Raw genomic sequence first — 22,707 nt, forward strand, 5'->3', positions numbered from 1 at the left:
TTAACATTCTCCTTCATATTGATATTGGCAACTTTCAGTCTATCTCCACTTCAGTGCTTTCACAAACTTTGCTATCATGGTTTACATCTGAACAATGCCTTTGGGCTGACAAAAAGTGGGGGGGGGGAGGGAGATGTTCGGTTTGTAACTTTTTCAGTAAAAAAAGGGGGGAGGAAGAAACTACAATGCAATACTAGAAAAAAACAACCTCATGTTTAATATTTTATTACTTTTTCCATATTAGAAGCAAAAGCGGGAGCGGGGGGGGGGGGCAGGCCCTTTTCCTTGCCACCTCCAAAAAACAAGGGGGGGCAGGGGGCGGGTTGGGGAGAAGCCTCAAAATGTTGATGTTTCTGAGAAAAAGGATCATAAGAAAATTCTCCTCTTTGCCTGGCCTTTAAGGAGGATTTTAAAACCAAACCACACTGGGGTCCCTATGGTTTTCATTGTCTCAGAGATTGCCTTGAGTGTTGCTTTTTTCTTAAGTTCCCTGTAAGAGTAATGTATCCAAACCAAAATAAGTCCCGAAAAGAAAGGAGAAAGAGTGCCCTGAAGTCTCAGCCACACTAATTAAAATGTGGCGTTCAAGCTTTGTTGTTAAGTGCCTGGTGCAACATGAGTTATAAATGCAGTCTAGAAACAATTAAAGTTTGCCTTTCTGATTAAGATTCATATTCACTGCTCAGTCAACTCAAGTTTCAATGGTTTCATCTGCGCATTAAAGCTTGCAACTATAGGGGAAGGGGCACAGCTCAGCAGTGGGGCATCTGCTTTGCATGAAGAGGATCCTGGGTTCCATCGCTGGTACCTCCAAGTAGGAAAAAGACTCCTGGAATTATGCAACGCAAGGCAGCATACCTGGGATTCCCTGACGGTTTCCCATTCTGGTGCTGACCAGACCTGCTCAGCTTCAGGAGAGCAGTGGCCTCATGTGTTAATGCAGTGGTCAGCAAACTTTTTCAGCAGGGGACTGGTCCACTGTCCCTCAGACCTTGTGGGGGGCCAGGCTATATTTTTTTTGGGGGGGATGAACAAATTCCTATGCCCCATAGGAATTCCCAGAGATATAATAACCCAGAGATGCATTTTAAATAAAAGGACACATTCTACTCATGTAAAAACACACTGATTCCTGGACCATCCGCAGACTGGATTTAGAAGGCGATTGGGCCGGATCCAGCCCCCGGGCTTAGTTTGCCTACCCATGCGCTAATGCTTTCGAGAGACATCTCACTAGCTACTATTGGAAACAAAATGCTAGACCAGCTTTGGACTGAAAATGGGTGTTCTTACATTCTTGGACTAACCAGCAATGCTCTGCTCCTGTCTGCCATACCCCCAACAGAGATCTGGGGAGCCATGAATCCCCCAAAAAACCCAACTATTCCATAAGCCAAGACAAAGCCTCAGCTTGCTGGGATGACCATTTAAGAACAAAGGAAGATGCCATTCCCTGAGTGGTCCTATTGGTCCACCTAGCTGAGGGTTCTTCACAGCCAGGGTTTCTGATAGAAGTCTTTCCCATCGTACCTGGAGATGCTGGGGATTGACCTAGGACCCTCTGCATGCAAAGCAGATGTTGTGCCACTGAGCTATGACCAGTGCCAGATTTAGGGTGGTGTGAGCGGTTCTGCTACGCAGGGTGCCGAGCTGCAGGGATGCAAAACTGAGAAGATCCATAATTGAGAAGATCCATTGAGGGACGCCAAACATTGACCTCATGCAGGGAACCGCATCATGAAAGATTACCAAAGTCTGCCCTGCTATGACCTTTCCCCAAGGAGAAGGGAATGCAATGAGCGATGGCAGAAATAAATCTTTTGTATTTCTTGATTGCATATCATCACTAAGCCTGAGAAAACACAACCCAGGGAGCACATCAGGCTGCTTCAGGCTAGCATAGCGAGGAACCAGGGAGCATCATCCCCACAGGGTTTGACCTTGGAGTACAGAGGAGCAGCAAAATGCTTTGCCCATCCAAGTCTGCGGCTTTGCTGGAGGGGACAGCTGGGGAAACACGTAGGACTGCTACAACCAGCCCCCTTTTGCCAAGTGATGCCATCACTGCGGCATTGGGGCAAAGTCTAGGCAGAGCTAAGTTCCAAGGCGATTCCTCTCCTGGTGGATGACAGACAGTATTTACAAGCATCGGAACTAAATGTTCTGACCCTGCTGCATCATAAAAGGCTCTCGCCTGTAACCATTCTTCTACCCTGTAATACATTTCTCAATCAGCTATTTCACTGTCATTAAACAGAAGCTTTTAATGTCCTTGGTATGATAGGTGAAGAGTGCTTGCGGCTTTGATTCTCCATTTCAAAGTAAGCTCATAAATGCTTTTATGGTTCTGGAGTGGTTAGGGATATTGATCAAACTGTAGAGCTGGTCCCCTGTCACAGAGGCACAGGTGGTAAATGGAACATGAGAGGAATTTGTGCAAAGGAGGGAAACAGGGAAGGCAGAAAGGAAAGGGAGATGGTAGGGGCAGATACTGGAGATTAAAGCCAAGAAGATCCATAAGGAAGCACTTCATATGCTGCCTGACACTCAATTAATAGATAAAATGACAGAGTAATACGATAATGTAAAGAAAACCTATAAGCCCGGCTAATAAATCACTGCCCATTGACAAATAGCATGATACTGGTACCCAGGACAACCTATTAAAATGTAATGTTTCCTCTGAAGCATGGGAATAAGAGGCAACGGAGTCAGGTTTTGGCAAGGATCAAATGCAACATAATAAACATATCACTCAGCCGTGGCCAAACGGGAGGGAATAGCGTGTGCTCTCTTGACATTGTGAAATGACATTTCAAAGACTGGAAGGAAGAAGAACTTTCTCTACTCAGAAACTGGGCCACAGCTCATCAAGAGCTTCTCCTGTGCAAGACGCATTGAAATGAACACATTGCTACCTGTGCAGTATCAGTTATGATTTCCCATCTTATTAGCGGACCTTGGGTTCAGTCTTGCAACAGGAGGAAACCATACAGAAAGCCCCAGTGTTGGCTAAAGCAGGGAGAAGAGCCTGTGGTCCTCCAGGTGTTGCTGACTCCAACTACCATCATCTCTGACCATGCTGGCGGGGATGAGGATGAAGGAAGACAGGTTCCCCCACCCTTGTGTTAAAGGGTCCAAGACAGCAGGACGAAAACAAACATGGGAGTCTGCTGTTTGTTGGAACAGGCAGTCATGAGTTATTCAGGCCAATGAAGAATCTGAAGTATCTGAAGAAGTGTGCATGCACACGAAAGCTCATACCAATAACAAACTTAGTTGGTCTCTAAGGTGCTACTGGAAGGAATTTTTTTATTTTGACTATGGCAGACCAACACAGCTACCTACCTGTAATCAGGCCAATGGGTGTGTCCTTGTTGTTCCATTCCCAAGAGCCAAACATCTATCTTTATTTGCCCAGTATTTCAGTGAGAATGAGCTCAGAGGCAACCTGTTTTTTAATTCTAACTGCATGGGCTGTATCCAGTGCTGCCATTCCATTTGCACCAGAGATGTATGCATGCAGGGGAAAACTTACTGCTTTTCCCCTCTTGCCTGCAGCTCCCCATACACCCTCAAAATCTGCTCCAGAGAGGAGAGAATGAAGTCTCACTGCATGAGCAGAAAGCTCAGGTAAAGTCCTATGTCTTTTGCACCTGGTTCTGGTTTGTAGAGACACTGAGGATTTACTAAACAAACCAAATAGATCTTAGACACCTGAAGTATGCTCATCCCTGCCTTACAAGGCATTGTGTGGATTAGTGGAAATCACTTCTGAATATCCTAGGTAAACAAATGCCAAATATTATGCTCACCCAACTTTTCCCACTCAGACCAAGGGCTAGCAGTGGTGAAGAATCTAGATCATTTCTCATCCAATTAACCTGAGCAAAATTCATATTTATCAAGCTGAGTTTGCAATAGGACAATTAACCACAACACGCAAACAAATAAAATAGATTCTCACCTTGATCTTCTGAAGAAACCGGAGACCTGGAAGTAAACCAACAAAGACCCATCAGTCTTTTTTTGGTAAGATGAAAAGACAACAAATAAAATTCAGTGCACTTTCAGGGATTTCTGCGGCAGCACTTAGTAAAGCAGAGTTTGGCTGATGCTAAATACTTCTACAGGTTATTTTATGTTCAGCTCCTAACAATTGCTGAAATTCAGATTCCACTTCATTCCGTCTTTGCATCAGAATGAGCCTCATGAAACATCCACCTAGTTCTGCGTCACTGTGATTTTGGAAAAAGGAGTACTTTATTATTATTATTTGAAAATATAAGGAGAAGAATGAAGGGTGCCTCGTAAACAGGTACAGCTGGAGGGATAAACTGCTGCTGTCTCTCTTCCCCTGGGTCTTCCTGCTGCCCCCCAATAATGAGCCTGGTTACTGCTCTTTAAGACCTGCCCTGAAATCTCTGCCTCCCCAAGGAACAAGCTATTGCCACCCATTATCTCAACCTCATGTGTGCAGTCAGTTTCTGTCTTCAGCAGTCTCAAGTCAGAGAAAGAAAATAACAGGGGGGAAATTGCTTCGGTGGATCAGGTCAGAGGTGAATTGATAACCAAAGGTCCATCAAAATCCAGCAGTGGCTCCACTGATATTTCGTAGCCAAGCTGAATGCAGAGCGAACGTTCTGCGGCCAGATTTTCCAACACTTCACTTTTTTCTTCAAAGTAACTGCTGGCATGCATCACAGACATGATCAGGGAGAAGAATGGTAGCTCAGTGGAAAAGGCAGGGCAGCAGTAAGGGAAGTGTTTCTTAGGTGTATTGCTTGGAGTACTGGATTGGCTCCAACAGTGTGCCCCTGTAACAAAGCTACACTGCCTTTCCCCAGCTAAGCAGCATTGATTATGCTGTCAGGAGGGCAACTCTGCAGCACCTGCCCCATAATGCCAGTCATGCTCCGGGAGAACATGCTTTTCCTCCTAAAGGTCTCAGGGTCAGTCCTTGGAAAATCCAGTCTAAAAGCACCAGGAAGCAGGTGATGGGAAAGACCTCTATCTGAGGTAAAAAAAGTAAAGGATCCCTGGATGGTTAAATCCAGTCCAAGGCAACTATGGGGTTGCGGCGCTCATCTCGTTTTCAGGCCAAGGGAGCTGGCGTTTGTCCGCAGACAGCTTTCCGGGTCATGTGGCCAGCATGACTAAACTGCTTCTGGAGCAACAGAACACCGTGACAGAAACCAGAGTGCATGGAAACACCGTTTACCTTCCCGCCACAGCGATACCTATTTATCTACTTGCACTGGTGTGCTTTCGAACTGCTAGTTTGGCAGGAGCTGGGACAGAACAACGAGAGCTCACCACCATCGTGCAGATTCAAACTGCCGAACTTCTGATCAGCAAGCCCAAGAGGCTCAGTGGTTTAGACCAGAGCGCCACCCGAGTCAGGTCTACCTGAGACCTGTGGTCATCAAGGTGTTGCTGGGCTACAGCTCCAATCAGCCCCAAAACACTGGGAGGTGTACAGATTCCTTACCCTGTTTTCTCAGTTTAATTCCCCTCCCATGAAGCTACTATTAGCTACCGTTTTCTGTGGGGAGGAATAGGTACCAAGTCAGCTGGAGACTTGTTTTTGTTAAAGCCCCACCTCTACCGTTCCTTTAACTGTGTTCCCTGGGAGAAGCAGGCAAAGGGGGAAGCATGTTACACAAGTGCTTATGAGAACAACTTTTCCACCAGCCCCCTACAGTTTAGTGCCCCTTGTAGCCATTCAACAGCAGAAGGGACAGCTATCCGACGGCAATTGCAATTACCGGGATCCAGAAGGGAACAGCATACAATAATCCATTTTGCAGCCATAACTGAGCATTTACTTTAGCATCCTTTTTGTCTCGCTAGCATTTCTATCACAGCAAGACAGGTAGAGGTAATTAGCTCTGCATCTGAAAAGACCAAAAGACGACGAGGAGGAGGGAAATCACCATGGCAAGTGCTGCTAAGAAAATTATAAAGTTTATACTCCTGCTATTATGGTATGCACCTGTTGGGACCAGGCCAAGGATAAGGCATAAGATGGATGCAAAACTACAGGGTAGGGAGGGGGGGAGAGAGAAGGTATTGACAGCTGGATCTCCAGGTGGGGGTCACTAAAATGTGAGGCTTGAGTTGGAAAATGGAAAAACTCAAACCTAAAATGGGGCAAGCGGTAAGATGGGGAATGATTTTGAGGAGATATGAAAATTGTTTGTAGAATTTGTACTGTTGAAATGGAAAAGGGTCAAACGATCGCAAGAGGTGTTGAAATTTTGGCAGGTTGGATAGTTGCAATGGGGTGGTCTCGGGGTGGGATGCATATTTTTATTCTTATTTCATTTATTATTATTACTTTGTCAAAAAAAATATTTTTTTTTTAAATGGAGCAAGCAGGAGTCAGTAGAAAATGGTAGAAGGCTTGGCTCCTTTTCTTTGTTAACCCAGACCAGTCCAAAGACATGACTACCAGCTTCTTTCTAAGCTTGGTTTGCCATATTTTGAAGAGAGAGAAAAGAGGACACATTTGTCAACATCTATTTTTAACTCTGGATCACTATGACGACTCTACCCATGAAAACAGGACATGTCCTGGAAAAAGAGGACATATGGCAACCCTATCTGGGCCCAATGCAAGGTGCTGTCAAAAGCCAAAGTCAAGCATAGGTCAGCAATAAAAAGCACGTTGTCTGTGCAGAATGGACCTGGGGCTTTGTGCCTTCTTCCTAAGGCCCATTGACTGAAGGCCAACAGTGGCCAAGGGAGCTTAGCATTAAAGGAATACTCTGTGCCAGTCAGACTATTCCTGGTGTTTTCAGTCTGCTGGAGGCTTGTCGCTTGAGGAAGGTGGCAGTGTAGGCATGCCTTTGTATGGGAAGGAAGGGATTTGCAACCTTGTGAGCTCAGTCTATGGGATTTGAGGTTTCATGGAAATTCAACCAGCCTCCTCCAGGCACAGTCTACAGAAATTCCGGCAACCGGGTGTATTATTCATAAAGACAAAAGCCTCCAGAGAAACGTCAAGCCGATGTAAAGCAGCTATTTTTACCAATAACCCTGCAACTGAAACCCTCTGCCACCCACAACATCTGAAAGAAAAGCCTTTAAGAATCTAAAAGGCTGAACAACAATACTTTTATAGCACTGCCATGGAGTTTTATGGCCTTTCTCTTCTTTGCCACTCGAATAATTCATTTTACACATACCCACTAACTCCTTCTGATAAGCACTTCTGCCAGTTAGCTGGCCAAGAAAAAAAGAGGGGGCTGAATGTTGTTTCTCTTTTAAAAACAAAACACCTCTCTCTCTCTCTCTCTCTCTCTCTCTCTCTCTCTCTGGTTCCAATGAACTCACTAGTTGTTCCTCTGCAATGGATAGAACATGAAAGCTATTTTTTAAAGGTTATATACATCCAGTCCATTAAAGTGGTTTGAGAGAGGTTTCATATCTAATGGTATGCAGTTTACCCCCATTTTGTTTTCACATGCACATGTTCACTTAAAGATGTATTTTAGGGTTTTGAAACAATAAAATCTGCCCCCCCCCCGAAAAAAAGCAGCAGTCCTTCAGACGTTCAAAAACAAATAGCAGCAGAGCATCTGTCTCCAGCATAGGACAGGCGAATCTGTCAATTCTGGTTTCCCTAGTTCTTTTCCAATCTAAGTCCAGTTCTTCAGGATGCATTCTTTTTATTATTATTATTTTTAAAAAGGCCTCCCCTGGCTCTGACAGTCCTGAGTCTTCCTAAACGGCCTCGCCCAGTATACCTGAAGGAGCATCTCCACCCCCATTGTTCAACCCAGACACTGAGGTCCAGCACCGAGGGCCTTCTGTTGGTTCCCTCCCTGTGAGAAGTGAGGTTACAGGGAACCAGGCAGAGGGCCTTCTCGGTAGTGGCACCCGCCCTGTGGAACGCCTTCCCATCAGATGTCAAGGAAATCAACAACTATCTGACTTTTAGAAGACATCTGAAGGCAGCCCTTCAGATTAGGGAAGTTTTTTATGTTTGATGTTTTGTAGTGTTTTTACTATGGAGCCACCCAGAGTCACTGGGGAAACCCAGCCAGATGGGTGGCGTATAAATATTATTATTATTCCTCTTCGCAGAGCCCTGACCCTTGCCTTGTGGGTGGCACAGAACCACACAAATTGCTGACCCCTTCCTCTAGATATTCCTCAGGCTCCCTTGGCCTCTCTACACATCCCTCAGAGTCCTGCTGGTCCCTGATGCCTGCATAGTTCCCTCTCCCAAATCCATTTTATTTTATTCCCCAGAGTCGGCCACAACTGGACCTAATGGTCAGGGGTCCCTTTACTATATGTATAGTACCTTTAAAGGCCCATATCCCAAACGGTGCTATATTTCTGCAGTATACTTCTACAACTATGGGATGCATCCAACTAAATTCAACACATTGCAGATCTAATGAAAAATAAATGGACATGGCTAACTTAGGCTTGCTTATTCCAATGGGTTTACTCTGAGTAGAACTCGGTTGGCTGCATTTGCATTTGCATTTGCATTTCCACACATATATACATATTGCTGCAGGTTCCTGTCAATGTGAAGATTACTTTAGGAAAGCAACAATATTGTATGAGTGTACTGGATATATAATTGTGCGTAAAATATTGCACAAGAATAATTAGCAGAACCAAGGGATGGGGAATCTTGCTTCTCGTCAAATTTAAGCAGTAAGATGGGAATTAGAAAGAGATCTCTGTGGATCTATGAGTTTGAGAATCTCATTAAATTCCCATTCCTAGTCTCCATCTGCACATTCAACCATTCTTGTTAATAGTCTGGTGCATTTTTTAAAATCTCAGCATTGTACTAGTCCTGTTCAGCCTCCCGACCCGTGCTTTTCCCTGGCAGGCAGGCAGGCAGGGTTAGACTCATTGGCCCTGTCTCATTTGTCACATTCCTGGTGGCCTAACTCTGCCACCTTCCAGTGGATTGAGGGTGAACTTCTTTAGTGGGCAGATTTCCATGGTAGGGCAGGGTCCCTGCACAATTTAGAATCCTGATTATGTAACATCCAAAATCTTTAAAAGGATGGGTAGCAGTTCTGGTGGTACCTCTGCCCCTCTGCAGCTCGGGTTATATCCACCATTGGTTCAAGATTATTATTATTATTGCCACTTCTGTCTGCTGCAAAGTTTCAGCCAAGTTCAGAAAGCGATTATACAAGCTGCTATCCTGAATGTTCTACTGCCACCTAGAGGGTTTCTCTTTTTTAATGTATTTTTATTAAAGATTTTCTTGGTTTACAAAAGTATGTGCAATCTCTCTCTCTCTCTCTCTCTCTCTCTCTCTCTCTCTCTCTCTCTCTCTCTTTCACCTCCAAATAACATTTTTTACAGATCAGTTTCATTTGTTGAGACATTAGGAAGAAAAGGGGGAAAGAGGTGGAGGGGGGAAAGGTGAGTGGAGGTGGGGTTGGGTGGCAATGTTTCTATTTTACTTAATATATGTGGGGGTTTGTGTCAGTGTCGCTTGCGCAGGTTCTCTGCTATTCACTTGTGTTCCTTTGGTGGTGAGAGAGGTTGGGGTTGGCCTAGGGTGTGGTTGTTTGTTTGTCACTGGCTGTGGTGATCTTTGTTTTCATGTGTGAGTTGGGTGGGTGGGAATTTTGGATCAGGTTAGCCATACTGATTTGTATGCTGTTGGTGGATTTTTGTCATTGTCTTCTTCTGTTTGTCCCCATGTCAGTTTCAATTTATTGGTTAATTTTTCTACCATTGGTCTGTGCTTACTCCTGACAGGTCTCTCCAGTGTCTGGTTATGGTGTTTCTGGCTGCTGAAAGTAGGTGGGTTATGAGTTCTTTGTGGTATAAATGGGCATTGTTGTCTTGGAAGATGTTTAGTAGTGCCAATTCTGGGGTGTGGTGGGAGTGCCCCAAAATCCAACTATTCTGGACAACAGCCATATGAGAAATATGTAAAATAACTAAGCAAGTATTAGAGGGTTTCTCTTGAAACTTAACTAACCAACAGGAAAGGGGACTTGGTGATTGAAAAAGGAATCCAAGGCTGAGAAGTGAAAGAGTTAAGTGCGATCAAGTGGGTCATACAGCAAAATAGGAGCGTGGAGAGCTCCTATTAAATATACTCCATTTCAGTCCCACTATCCCACACCCCCAGTTTTCTGTCGCAGCAGTCAGTCAGGATTCTGTTTTGTACTTCAAGCAAGTCTGCTTGTTTTTTCCTGTTCTGGAAGGTAGAACTTGAACCAATGGCTTCAAGTTAAAAGAAAGGACTAAACATACAGAAAAACTTTCTGACAGTAAGAACTGTTTGACAGTGGAACAGACTCCCTCAGGAGGTTGTGGACTCTCCTTCACTGGAGGTTTTTAAGCAGCAGTTGGATGCTTTAGCTGAGATTCTTGCATTGCAGAGGGTTGGATAATAATAATAATAATAATAATAATAATAATAATAATAATAATAATAATAATTTATACCCCCGCCCTCCCCCGCCAGAGCCGGGCTCAGGGTGGCTAACACCAGTAAAATTACAATAAAAACATAAGGGGGGGGGGGAGAAACCAATTTTAAATACAGGTTAAAATGCAATTTTAAATGCAGCCTCATTTTAAAAGCAGCCCATAGATCAAAACTGTAAGGGGAGGGGAAAACATAAGGGTCAGACTGAGTCCAAACCAAAGGCCAGGCAGAACAGTTCTGTCTTGCAGGCCCTGCGGAAAGATGTCAAGTCCCGCAGGGCCCTAGTCTCTTGTGACAGAGCGTTCCACCAAGTCGGGGCCAGTACTGAAAAGGCCCTGGCCCTAGTTGAGACCAATCTAACCACCTTGCGACCTGGGACCTCCAAAATGTTGTCATTTGTGGACTTTAAGGTCCTCTGCAGGGCATACCAGGAGAGGCAGTCCCATAGGTACGTGGGTCCTAGAAGACCTTTGCGGGTCCCTTCCAACTTTTAGATTCTATGATCCAGATACTCAAGTATGGTTGTTGTTTCTTGATTTTGCTGATTTATTTTTTGTAACCTGCTTTGAGGTTTTTAAAAATGAAATAAAATTTATGAAAAAATGAAATAAAATTTATGAACTAAATAAACAAAAAAAAAAATTACTTACTTCAGCCTCCCTCAACACTGGGTCCCCATATGTTGGACCCCCAACTCCCATCATCTCCGGTTAGCAATACCAATGGTCAGGAATGATGGGAGTTGTAGTCCAGCAACATCTGAAGACCCAAGGATGAGGAAAACCAGTTCACACTGACTGACAGCAGTTTTTTGGAGTTTCAGATGGGGCAAATAGTCCTAAGTCCAAAATGGAGATGTGGGTGGTGGTGGTTTGAATCTGGAATCTTCTGCATGCAAAGTAGATGCTATGCCCATCTCTGAGGTATCCTAGACCCAAGCCATTTGTTTCTTTCAAAGCCAGAACTTTGAATTTTACCCCAGATCAGAGTTGTGAGAAGAACTCCACAGAGATCAGATTCCCACGGGTCTTTTTCCCTCTTCATTATTCAGACAGAAACTCATTGCACAAATGTTTATGACCCTGAAATTTGTTCGCTCTTTTCCTTTATTTCTCTCTGACCATTTCACTTGAACAGAATAATAAACAGAAAAGGGGAAAGAAAGAAAGAAAGAAAGAAAGAAAGAAAGAAAGAAAGAAAGAAAGAAAGAAAGAAAAATATATTGTGAGTGAAGTCTGCGAAGGCTTTTGAAGAAACCACCTATTCTTATCTGGTGAAGGCAACTACCCAGACCTGGATGGAGGGGAGAAAATAATTCACATTATGGTGAGGAATGGGAAAGGCATCATATGTCTATCTTAACTGCCAACATCGAGTTTGTATCCTAAAATGTATTCCAACATTTTTTGAAGTCTTATACTTCACTGTCAAAATGTTTTTTTGTTTGCCTTTGCTTTAGTCGCTGGCAATATTCAAAGAGCATTTAAAATCTAAATTGCAGCAAAACATTTTTGCGCCAGGACCAGTGATGTTCTTAGCCAATCTGCTTGAAATCAGTCCCAAAGAAAGGTTAGGAGCTTAGTTGTTCATTTCAGAGACGGAAGGAGGGAAGGGGGAAAGGAAAGGAATGGAGGTGGCGCTAGTCAACAGCAAGCTTGTTTGGAAGATGCCAATTTGTAAGCTCCTGGCATGTGGGTGCATTTTGTGTGTCACTACCTGCCAGAGCAATTTGTCAGCAGGGCAAATTTCCTCCACGGTGCGTCAGGTGCAGAGATGCTACAAAAACATAATTAAGAGTCTCTGCTTCCAAGATTCGGAGGAGGGGGAAAGAGCAATCTTGCTTCCACTTCAGGGAATTTGAATTATATAAAAAACATTATTCACTGAGAATAGGAATGGGAGTGGATGGCAGCAATTCAACCTTTATAGTATACTCTTTTTTTACCACCACATCTGGACAGCACCCGAAAATGTTCCTGTTCTCACCAGAAGCAGCTGTGTGCCATCTACCCCTGTCCTCAAACACCAGGAGGGCGAGAGGGCCAAATGCAAGGAAAATGTCATTCGCCTTGGTTTAATTTATGCAGACAGAATTTTGGTTTGGTGTTTCTGCCCAAGGACGATGGCAGAAAATGACAAGCAGCCCAACATCAGTTGAAATTAGGCAAACTCAGTTTGGCTGGAGGGGTCCTTCCCAGATGTCAGGCATATGGCTGCATCCTGATCCCATTCACACAACCAAACTGGCATGTTTCGAATTTAGATCGCAAGGAGCACACATGTGGCAAAGCTGCCATTGCTGTTGCTCAACAAGTCTCTTGCTAGCATATTAATTTGTTCACTTTCAGTATTTATACCCAGCCTGCTAACCAAAGTTCTCGTGATAGTTTGGAATATATTTAAAATACAGTAAAACAGACACACGTTACTTGGGTATACTTAAGTTTTCCCTCATTCATCTGATGTTCCAATGACCACTCTTACAGACCCTACAATTGTCCCTATTTCCAGAGACATCCCTGATTTAGAGAAGCTGTCCCTGTTTCTGATTTAATCCCAGAATGTCCCGCTTTTCCCTAAGAAGTCCCTATTTTCATTGGAGAAATGTTGGGAAAATATGGAGTTATTCGACCCCTGAGCCATTTGAAGGCAATTCTGTTTAGGGAAGTTTTTCGGTGCGTTTAATGTTTTATTATGTTATTGTATATGTTTAAAGCTGCCCAGAGTGCTGGGGAAACCCAATAAATTGTGTGACATATAAATAGTAAAATTATCATTATGGAATGGGATGTACCCATTTTCATCAGAAAAATGTTGGAGGGTATGCTCTTACTTACTAATTATTGACACTTATAACCCACAAAAACAACACTGTGAGATAGGTTAGGCTGTGAGTTAGTGACTCAAGATCACCCAGTGGAGACTTGAACTCTGGTCCAACCCTCTAACTACTACACTGCCTCCTGTCTTCTCAATGGCAGCCAACTTTGGCAGTCATATGTTAAGTCCTTCATAGGCCAGGACTTCCTGCCCAGGCTACTGCTGACACCTTTCAGAGCCACTGTCCCTGGTGGCAGATGCAGGAGATGTGCTGAGGGAACAAAGGTGTGAGAATCCTGCCCCAGTCCTCACATATTTCAATCCTCATTTACCACAGTTCTACATCACTATCAAGAGGAGAAGAAAGGATGCTTAAATCAGAAGAAGAAGAAGAGAAGAAGAGTTTGGATTTGATATCCCGCCTTTCACTCCCCTTCAGGAGTCTCAAAGTGGCTAACATTCTCCTTTCCCTTCCTCCCCCACAACAAACACTCTGTGAGGTAAGTGGGGCTGAGAGACTTCAAAGAAGTGTGACTGGCCCAAGGTCACCCAGCAGCTGCATGTGGAGGAGCGGAGACTCGAACCCGGTTCCCCAGATTACAAGACTACTGCTCTTAACCACTAGCCAAGAGTCTTGCATACCTTCTATTTTAAAAAATCTAGTCAATTTCAGCAATCAGTTTAGACAAAAAAAAATGTATAAATTGTACACCAAATATAAATTAGAAAAACTCCCATGTGTCTCAAGATCAAGACCTGCATCGTGTAAATGTGGCTGTCACAAAAGTGAATTGCAAGTCTAGCTCTTGGGGAAACAAAGTCTGACCGCATAGGAGAGAAGGAACATTTTTTTCTTGTATATGTGAATAAACCACCAGTCCGTTCTAAAATTTGCCAAATAAAGCAATAAATTTAAAAGGTGCTGAAGAGGTAATCTGGTGCTGTGGTCAGATTCTAGACAGTCAGACTAGGGTCAGAGTTCAAATCCCCATGATCTTCTCAACCTAGCCAACTTCAAAGGGGTGTTCTGCAGATTTATTTTATTTATAAGCTACTTAAACAGTTTGCATGCTGCCGAAATGCAATCATCTCTACATGGTGTACAAGAAGCACAATGCAGAGAGGTGAATGCAGATGCCAATCTGAGCTCCCCGAAGGAAAGGTGGGGTGGAAATGAAATTGCGCTAAAGGTTACAAATAAAAAATGTGCAGAAGTTGTGATGCAAGACAAACAGAAGGAAAGAGAGTGTTGTGCAATTGCCTTCATTCTATGTGCTTCCTTCTTCTGCCTCCATGTTATAATTCTGAACCAGGAGGGCAAGAATGTACATGGGCCAAAAAAGGGGTGAAAATGCAAGTAAATTTGGGACTCTAGATTAATGTACCATCTTAAGAACCATCACTAGCTGTTCTTCACAGGGTGCACTCCTGTCTTTCTTGTCCGTTACAAAAACTGTCATGGATGAGCCTACAATTACAGTGGTACCTCGGGATAAGTACTTAATTCGTTCTGGAGGTCTGTTCTTAACCTGAAACTGTTCTTAACCTGAAGCACCACTTTAGCTAATGGGGCCTCCTGCTGCTGCCGTGCCGCCAGAGCATGATTTCTGTTCTCATCCTGAAGCAAATTTCTTAACCCGAGGTAATATTTCTAGGTTAGCGGAGTCTGTGACCTGAAGCGTATGTAACCTAAAGCGTATGTAACCTGAGGTACCACTGTATTCAAGTTGCTCTGGAATGCAGCTAAGGGTCAGGGAATATATTCTCTTTCTCTCCCCCCCTCCCCCCTCTTTTTGTCTTCCCTTCAGAGAAGCTTCATTTATGGCCACCTAGAATTTGAAAGTGTTGCTGTTTAGATTTATAGCTCAGGCATTCCAGAGGCCCCCACCCAGGGTCTTGGAGTTGTGATCTGCTCTGCCCACGTGATCCAATAAAGGTCAGGACAGCCTGGTGAGTGTTTCGAAAATAAATTTCCAAGGTACACAGAGAGCACCATAAAGACCTGACATGGCCAATTCAAGCAGACCTAAAATGCTTCTTGTGACAAGTGTGTGTGTGTGTGTGTGTGCGCGCGCGCGCGCGCACACATGCATATAGTTATGTACAGTGGTACTCTTAGTTTTCAAACAGAGTGCATTCCCAGAAGTCCGTTTGACTTCCAAACCATTCAGAAACCAAGGTGCGGCTTCCAATTGGCTGCAGGAACTTCCTGCAGCCAATCGGAAGCCACGCCGGACGTTCAGTGTTTGAGGCAAAGTTCACAACCCGGAAGACCTACTTCTGGGTTTGCGGCGTTCGAGTTCCAAGTTGTTCATGAACTAAGCTGTTCAAAAACCAAGGTACAACTGCATGTGTATATGCATTCTCCCAAAGGTGTCCCACAAGGCAGCAGATAGAGGTTATTCCGAAGGGTTTGTTCCCAAAGCCTTTATCCCAATTGAGCATAGCTGCAAAGCAGTGGAGGTTTAACACCAAAGTTTTCCTTCTCCTGGGTGGGATACCTTCCCAAATTGATGAGCCCCATCTGTCCCTCATTTCCCTCTGCAGAATGTACAGAAACAGCCTTCCTGACCACTGAACCTATTATTGGTCTCATCCGCAAAGTCCCTAACTCACTGAGGTTTAAGACCCATCAGCTACCCTTGCCTGGTTTAGCCACCCAGTCAAACTGTTTCCTGGGACGTGGCTGCTGTCACATGCGAGATCTGAGTGTAGGGTGGGGACCAAAGGGGGACATGTCCCCTACCAGAGGTACTGCCCCTCACCTAACATGCCATACATACACCAATGGTCTGACTCAATATATAAAGCAGCTTTGTACATTCTCTTCTTCCTCATTCAAATGTTGTAACATTCCCTTGACTTTGCAGTTCAGATATGCCCTGGCTTAGTTTGAATCAAGGGTGCACAACGTAGATTTAAAAAATAAAAAAAAGATGAAAAAGTATGAGGCAGATTGAGAGAAAGCAGAGAATGCAGAGCACATCAGAACAGGGTATCGAAAACGCGTTGTAAAAGAGCAGGTAAAATTGCCTTTGGTGGTGGTAGCAATGCATCATCAAGCAGAGAAATGCAGAGGGCTCTTACTGCAGCATGTGCGTCTTGCTGGCCTCCTTTTGTTTCTCAGGTACCTCGTAGTGAGGGGACATCTTCCCCAGGCCGCTGTCGCTCAGCATGCGCTTTCGAACAGCAGGATTCCACCGATCTGATATTCTGAGAAAAAGATTTCCAAATGGAAAACACCATTATTCTCAGATGGGAGTTTTCGTTTTATTTTTGGGTGGGGTGGGGTGGGGAGCGGGGGGGGGGTAGTGCTGCTTGGTTCACCTTTTCGAATGTGAACCTACTTAATTAGCACTTCAGGAACCCACACGCTAACTGAAACACGGCTAAATTCGTGCTTCTCCAAATGTTGAAGTTCTCTGCTCATGCCAAAAACAATGTATTATGGGGGGGGGGGTGTACAGTCATACCTCATATTGTGTTTGCTTCAGGTTGAGCGTTTTCAGGTTGCGTCCCGCGGCGACCCGGAAGTACCGGAAAGGGTTACCTCTGGGTTTCGTCACTCACACATGTGCAGACGCTCAAAATGACACCACATGCATGCGCAGAAGCAGCAAATTGCGACCCACACATGCACAGACGCAGGTTGCATTCTGCTCAGGTTGCGAACGGGGCTCCAGAACGGATCCCATTTGCAACCAGAGGTACCAATGTATTAGTGCACACAAATCAGTAAACTGAATGCAAAAATACATAAATTAGGGAATTTTCCTAACAGGTGAAGTTGCAAGCCAACCTTGGTATATTGGGGAAAATTTAGTACATGCTGACATTTTAAGGCACTGCTTTTAAGTTTGCTTTGCTTTGTTTTACAATCAAGCAGCAATTGCAAACTGCAGCAGACATGGGGCAAACAGAAGACGGGATAAATGAGAGACTGAGAAAATTTCACTCCCACCTCTAAAGGAGGTGCATATTTTTCCCCACCCTTTCCCTGCTCCAGAAGACAGCTCAGGAGTTTGTTGCTTCCAAAGGGAGAGGATGAGGGGATCACATGCTGAGACAGCAAAGTGAGGGTTTAATAAGCCAATTCTTCCTCTTTACTGGTTTGCAAGCTTCCTCTTTTCCTGTGTGCAATGTGGGCATTAGCAAATCATCCGTTGAAGGAACAGTATTTTATTGGGGGGTGTGTGTGTGTGTGTGTGTGTGTGTGTGTGTGTGTGTGTGTGTGTGTGCAGCCTGATTGGCCTAGGAACCCGCCTGCCTTTTGCCTGCTTCACATTGTTCAGTTCATTCAGCATTCCTGCAGTGGTGTGGTTGGTGCCTGTTGCAGCATGAAGCATGGACAGGGAAGGAAAGAATGGGTGAAGAGATAATGATGGAAATGAGGCGTTATTGGGTAGAGGACACCCTTCGAAGATCTGCCAGTACTTTGTGTTTGGGGTGACATGGAGGCATCCTTGAGGCCTGGCATGCGCACCTTAGATGATTGCTCAGCACCCTGGCAAGGAGGGTGTTTGTTTACTGCTCCACATCCTTTGCTGGAGAGCTCCAGTCTGAGGCTGGAACACGTGCCCAGGAAGGCTTGAGAGATGCTTCCCTACCAGAATGAGTTAAACCCTCACCTGCCTGTACTTCTTGAATTTAGTTGAAGCTGGGTTAATTGGGTTGAAGTTGGTCTGCCGCTTCTCCAACTTGTTCTATTTCGAATAAATATAACTCTAATTCCAGTACTGTCTCTGAGGCTCCTTTGCAGGTGTGGGGGCAAACTGAAACTGACTGATTCATCCATATTACTGTTCCCAGAAGAGGATCATTCCATGCCTTGCTTCTCTGCAGAGTTGATTATTCACAACTCTTCTCATACTCTTGCATGTTTCCTTAACCATTATTTTCACCTGCCAATCTTATAAGGTTGCAAGAGGGCTCTTCTGCTGAACTCCTGATACTCCTGCCATCTGGATTGCCACTCACGGACTATTTCAGACACAACACTGATGAAATGCAATTAAGATTTGTTGTGAAAATCTAAAAGGCATTTCTTACAATGCACAACAATCTTCAGTTTAAAATAGATAAGACAGATGTTTCATTGTACCTTCTTCTTTTTTTCTGAACTGTGACCATTTTTGGTGAAGAAACCTCTAAGCAAAATAAACAAATAAATTCCCAGGATGCCTTTAGGAAAGTAGTGCCAATCAAACAGGTTCTAAATTCTTTGAAGCAGTTTGCACAAAATTGCACAAAGCTAATGTTCCTTTATTTAGTTTAAGTCAGAGGAGCAAAAATTCAGATACCCAGAAGTCACTGGCAGTTAAAACCATCAGGACCAATGACTGGTATCTGGGTAACCTGAAGCAAGCAGGATGCCTAAGTCCCATGTAGGCTGAGTCCTTGCATCTCTCAAAGGAGCAAACATTAGTCACACATCTCTGGTTTGAAATTTAGCCTGTATGAATATTTTCTCCCTTTTTGTGCTCTTCACAACAGTGAATGCATGAAACTGTCCTCTGGAGCAGCTCCCATTATACAAAGGAAAGATACGGTATGTACAGAGACTTCCAGATCCCACTTCAGGCTTGGGGGGGGGGGGAAGAAGAAATTTACCCAGAGGCCTGCTCTACTACCAGATCAGGCATTCCTGGAGGTGTCCCTGCAGGCTGCGTTGCCACCATTTCTGGGTCCAGAATAAAAATCTCGTCCTGCGAAATTTCAGTCACGAAGTGCAAATGTTCCTGCAGCAACAGCATGAGAGTGAATGGTTAATCCATAGTTTGTGCACAATGAACTAAATGGAACTCAATTTCTAGACATAAAGAAAGTGTTCGCCATGATTAGCAGGTCATGGCCACTGCATGGAAAGGAACTGAAAATCCTTCCCATACAAAAGCTTTCCTTGTAGACAGAAAATACAGGAAAAAACTTATTCATGCAATGCATAATTAAACGACGGCACTTGCTCCCACAGGAAACAGTGATGGCCACCAATGCTTTAAAACAGGATTAGACAAATTAATGGAGGAAAAGTCCAATTGCTCAGCTATGTTGGCTGCACTCTGCCATCATGATCAGGAGCAGTAAGGCTTTTGGATGCAAGTTGCTGGAAACTGCTGGAAGGAGAGAGTGCTCCCATACCGTGAAAACAGGATGTTGGACCTGATGGGTCATTTGCCTGATCCAGCAGGCTCTTCTTATGTCCTTCGATAACCAAGCATGTGTGTCCAAACATCACACAAAGAAGTCCATTAAGGGGGCGGCACCAGAAATGTCTTTCATTTCCCAACACACCATATAATGCAAAAACAAACAACAAAACCCACCCCTGGATCTTGTGCATGGTGAATGGCGGGCCTTAAGGAAGAGTCAATATGCACAGAGATTTCAACTGACTACCACAAGCTGGGTGCTTTTATTGAAAGACTTGAACCAATGGCTTCAAGTTACAAGAAAGGAGATGCCAATGAAGCATCAGGGGGAAAAACTTTCTGACAGGAAGAGCTCCTTGACAGTGGAATAGTCTCCCTTGGGAGGTTGTGGCCTCTCCTTCCTTGGAGGTTTTTAAGCAGAGGTTGGATGGTCACCTGTCATAAATGCTTTAGCTGAGATTCCTGAATGACTATTGGGGTCCCTCCCAACTCTCCACAGTTCTATGATTCCATGACTCTTGCATACAGGGTTGCATGTAAGTAAGAAGACAGGCTGGTTGAGTCTGACTGAGCAGAGGCTGAGGTTAGTGACCCATTTGCTCCTTCTCCCAGTTTCAATTCCCACCTATAAAATGAGGCAGGCAACCATAAAATATTGTTATGGGGATGAAAAAAAGGCTAAAGCATTGCCTGCTAAGGCTATGCACACTGATTCGGGAATAGGTTCTGTTGAATTCAATGGGATTTATTCCCAAGTATACACACATCACGGACATGGGTGGCACTGTGGTCTAAACCACTGAGCCTCTTGGGCTTGCCGATTGGAAGGTCGGCGGTTCAAATCCCCACAACAGTGTGAGCTCTCGTTGCTCAGTCCCAGCTCCTGCCAACCTAGCAGTTTGAAAACACACCAAAAGGTGCAAGTAGATAAATAGGTATCGCGCCAGTGGGAAGGTAAACAGCTTTTCAGTGCGCTGTTCTGGTTTCGCCACATGACCCAGAAAAACTGTCTGTGGACAAACGTAGGTTCACTCGGCCAGTAAAGCTAGATGAGCACCACAACCACAGTAGTTCACGACGGGACTTAACGGTCAAGGGTCCCTTTACCTTTACCTTTATACACATATCATATTGAGCTCCACACATTCTATAGGACTGCAGCAGAAATATATACAGTAGAAGGGATGCTGGAATGGATGGACCATTGGTCTGATGCAACAGGGCTCTGCTTATAGTCCCAGAAAGCATCAAGCACACCTTTAGTTAGTTTGTTGCAGCTGCACAGCCAATAAATGTTGTTTTGTTTTTTAAAAAAGGAAATCTAAACAGAATTACTACTACTGTTTGCGAAACTTCCAGCAAGTGCTCAACACGCACACAGAGTGCTACATTTCTGACAAATGTCGGTACCATTTGTTTGATGTGCTTTTAAAGCATGGAGATGTATTTTGTACTGGCTTGTAACATTATCATAATTTCCAGAGTTATCTTATCTCCCATGCAGTGGATTAGGATTTCAGGCAGACTGTAAACAGCAAAAGGAGATAAACGCGGAGATTTACTTTTTAAAATGCAGCTGTCCCGAGCACAGAAAGATAAGCAAGAAAGGAGACGAAAGTTGTGCTATTAGACATCAAACTGGGTTTGAGCCAGGAAGACAGAGCAGATCCTTTTTGCCTCTAAATGTTCTTTTGACTTTGGCTGTCTTCTGCCAGTGCACACAGGGTGCTTTATTTAATTCATTCTCTACTGAATGCAAGAGTCTCCAATATTTTTGAATGTGAGGTTCCGACATTTAAACAACGGGCTCAAGTTTTCTCCGAGATTTGGAGTCCTGAGTTGCAAAAAAAATTGTGACCTGATTTGCATGCAGCAGATCCTAGAATTTTAATTCAGCGTTGCTTAGAATCATAGAATTGTAGAGTTGGATGAGACCCCACAGTTCATCTAGTCCAACCCCTGAAGTGAAGGAATCACAGCTAAAGTGTCCCTGACAGATGGACATCCAACCTCTGTTTAAAAACTTCCAGAGTAGGAGAGTCCATCTCCTTCTGAGGTCATGGAACATCACAGATCAATCGTATCCTATAGATGGACACTTGATCATCTGCCCCAATTCTGCAACTGATAAACAATTAGATATAACAAGATGTTGCTATTTGGTTATTGTCCTGTTATCTGGAGTATAATGGTAAATCCAATCCTGTACCTTCTGACATAATCTTTTAAAGCAGTTCCTTTGCCAACCTAGTGCCTTCCAGATGTTTCAGACTCCAGATGTTTTTGACTGGGCTGGCTGGGAATAGTGGGGGTACAAAATACAATCAGAGCACTACGCTGTCAAGGATTGCTTTAAGGGGAATGAAAGGAAGAAACGGTGCTGTGGTGTACCTGAGATCTGTCGATGCGGTAAAAGCGATCGGCCGAAGTTGCTGGAAATAAGAAGGAAATAACTATGTTAAAGAAAAGGTCTGGAGGAAAAATGTTCTTAAAGCTTGCTATTTCTTCTTCTTCTAAAAGTTCAGCAAAAATCTCAGCAGTAAAAACTCTTACATACCAAAACAACAACAACCCACCACCCAACAATTCTATTTTGATGCTTCAACCATGCTATTCATTTATTTTATTTATTAAATTTATGCAACACCCTTCATCCGAAGGTGTACAGTATAAAGTGTTTGCAAGGTACATGTGCATGTAAAGCTCACTGAGATCCTGGGGTATTTGTTCTTGCAGAATTTGTCTGTTATATAATCATACAGCCTATAATAAGCATGAATAGGATTACCCTGTAACATGTGACCACGTGTTGTTTGTGCGTGTGATTTAAGACATTTGATGGACAGCTGGTATATTAGCAATCATGTGTAGAATGGACCTGCATTTCAGTTACGCATTTTATTTTGAAACTTTGTAAGACCAGCATGGGAAATAAATAAATAGACAAATAAGGCAAGAAAACAGCAATGCAGTACTCTTGTTTGATAATAACATATTTCCAAAATGGCAGGATTTCCCCGGGGGCTCTCCCTTGTCTCTTCTGGGGTAGGGGGGAGAAATGTATTACCAAGTGACATCTCAGATAGCAGGTGCTACAGGACACCAGCCGTACTCTCCATAATTAACATTACACACATCATCAACAACAACTGTTCTTCTTGATGGTGGATGATAATGGAATACACACATGTATTGATTTAACAGACAATAGATTCAAGATTCATTTTAAGGGCAGCTAGAAAAGCTTCAATTATCAGAGCTGCTCTAGGGGAATATGACCGGTGTGGTCGCACTGGGTTCAGAGCT

General features: G+C 43.9%; 1 protein-coding gene across 7 annotated transcripts in view; it reads right to left on the bottom strand.

Annotated features, from left to right (window-relative positions):
* The window catches only part of DGKI (diacylglycerol kinase iota), a 248,841-nt gene that overhangs the window by 23,378 nt on the left and 202,756 nt on the right, over positions 1-22,707 (bottom strand). For 5 of the 7 annotated variants that reach the window (XM_081878845.1, XM_081878847.1, XM_081878844.1 and 2 more), the window contains 4 exons: positions 21,793-21,833; positions 18,863-18,990; positions 16,340-16,465; positions 3,968-3,993 (listed from right to left, as the gene is read on the bottom strand). In XM_081878845.1, coding sequence (XP_081734971.1) covers positions 3,968-3,993; positions 16,340-16,465; positions 18,863-18,990; positions 21,793-21,833 — 321 coding nt within the window. The remainder of the gene's footprint in view (positions 1-3,967; positions 3,994-16,339; positions 16,466-18,862; positions 18,991-21,792; positions 21,834-22,707) is intronic. The other 2 variants (XM_081878848.1, XM_081878846.1) reach the window with 1 other exon arrangement.

Source organism: Podarcis erhardii (assembly GCF_964252035.2).
Source record: "Podarcis erhardii genome assembly, chromosome: 10".
Taxonomy (NCBI): Eukaryota; Metazoa; Chordata; class Lepidosauria; order Squamata; family Lacertidae; genus Podarcis; species Podarcis erhardii.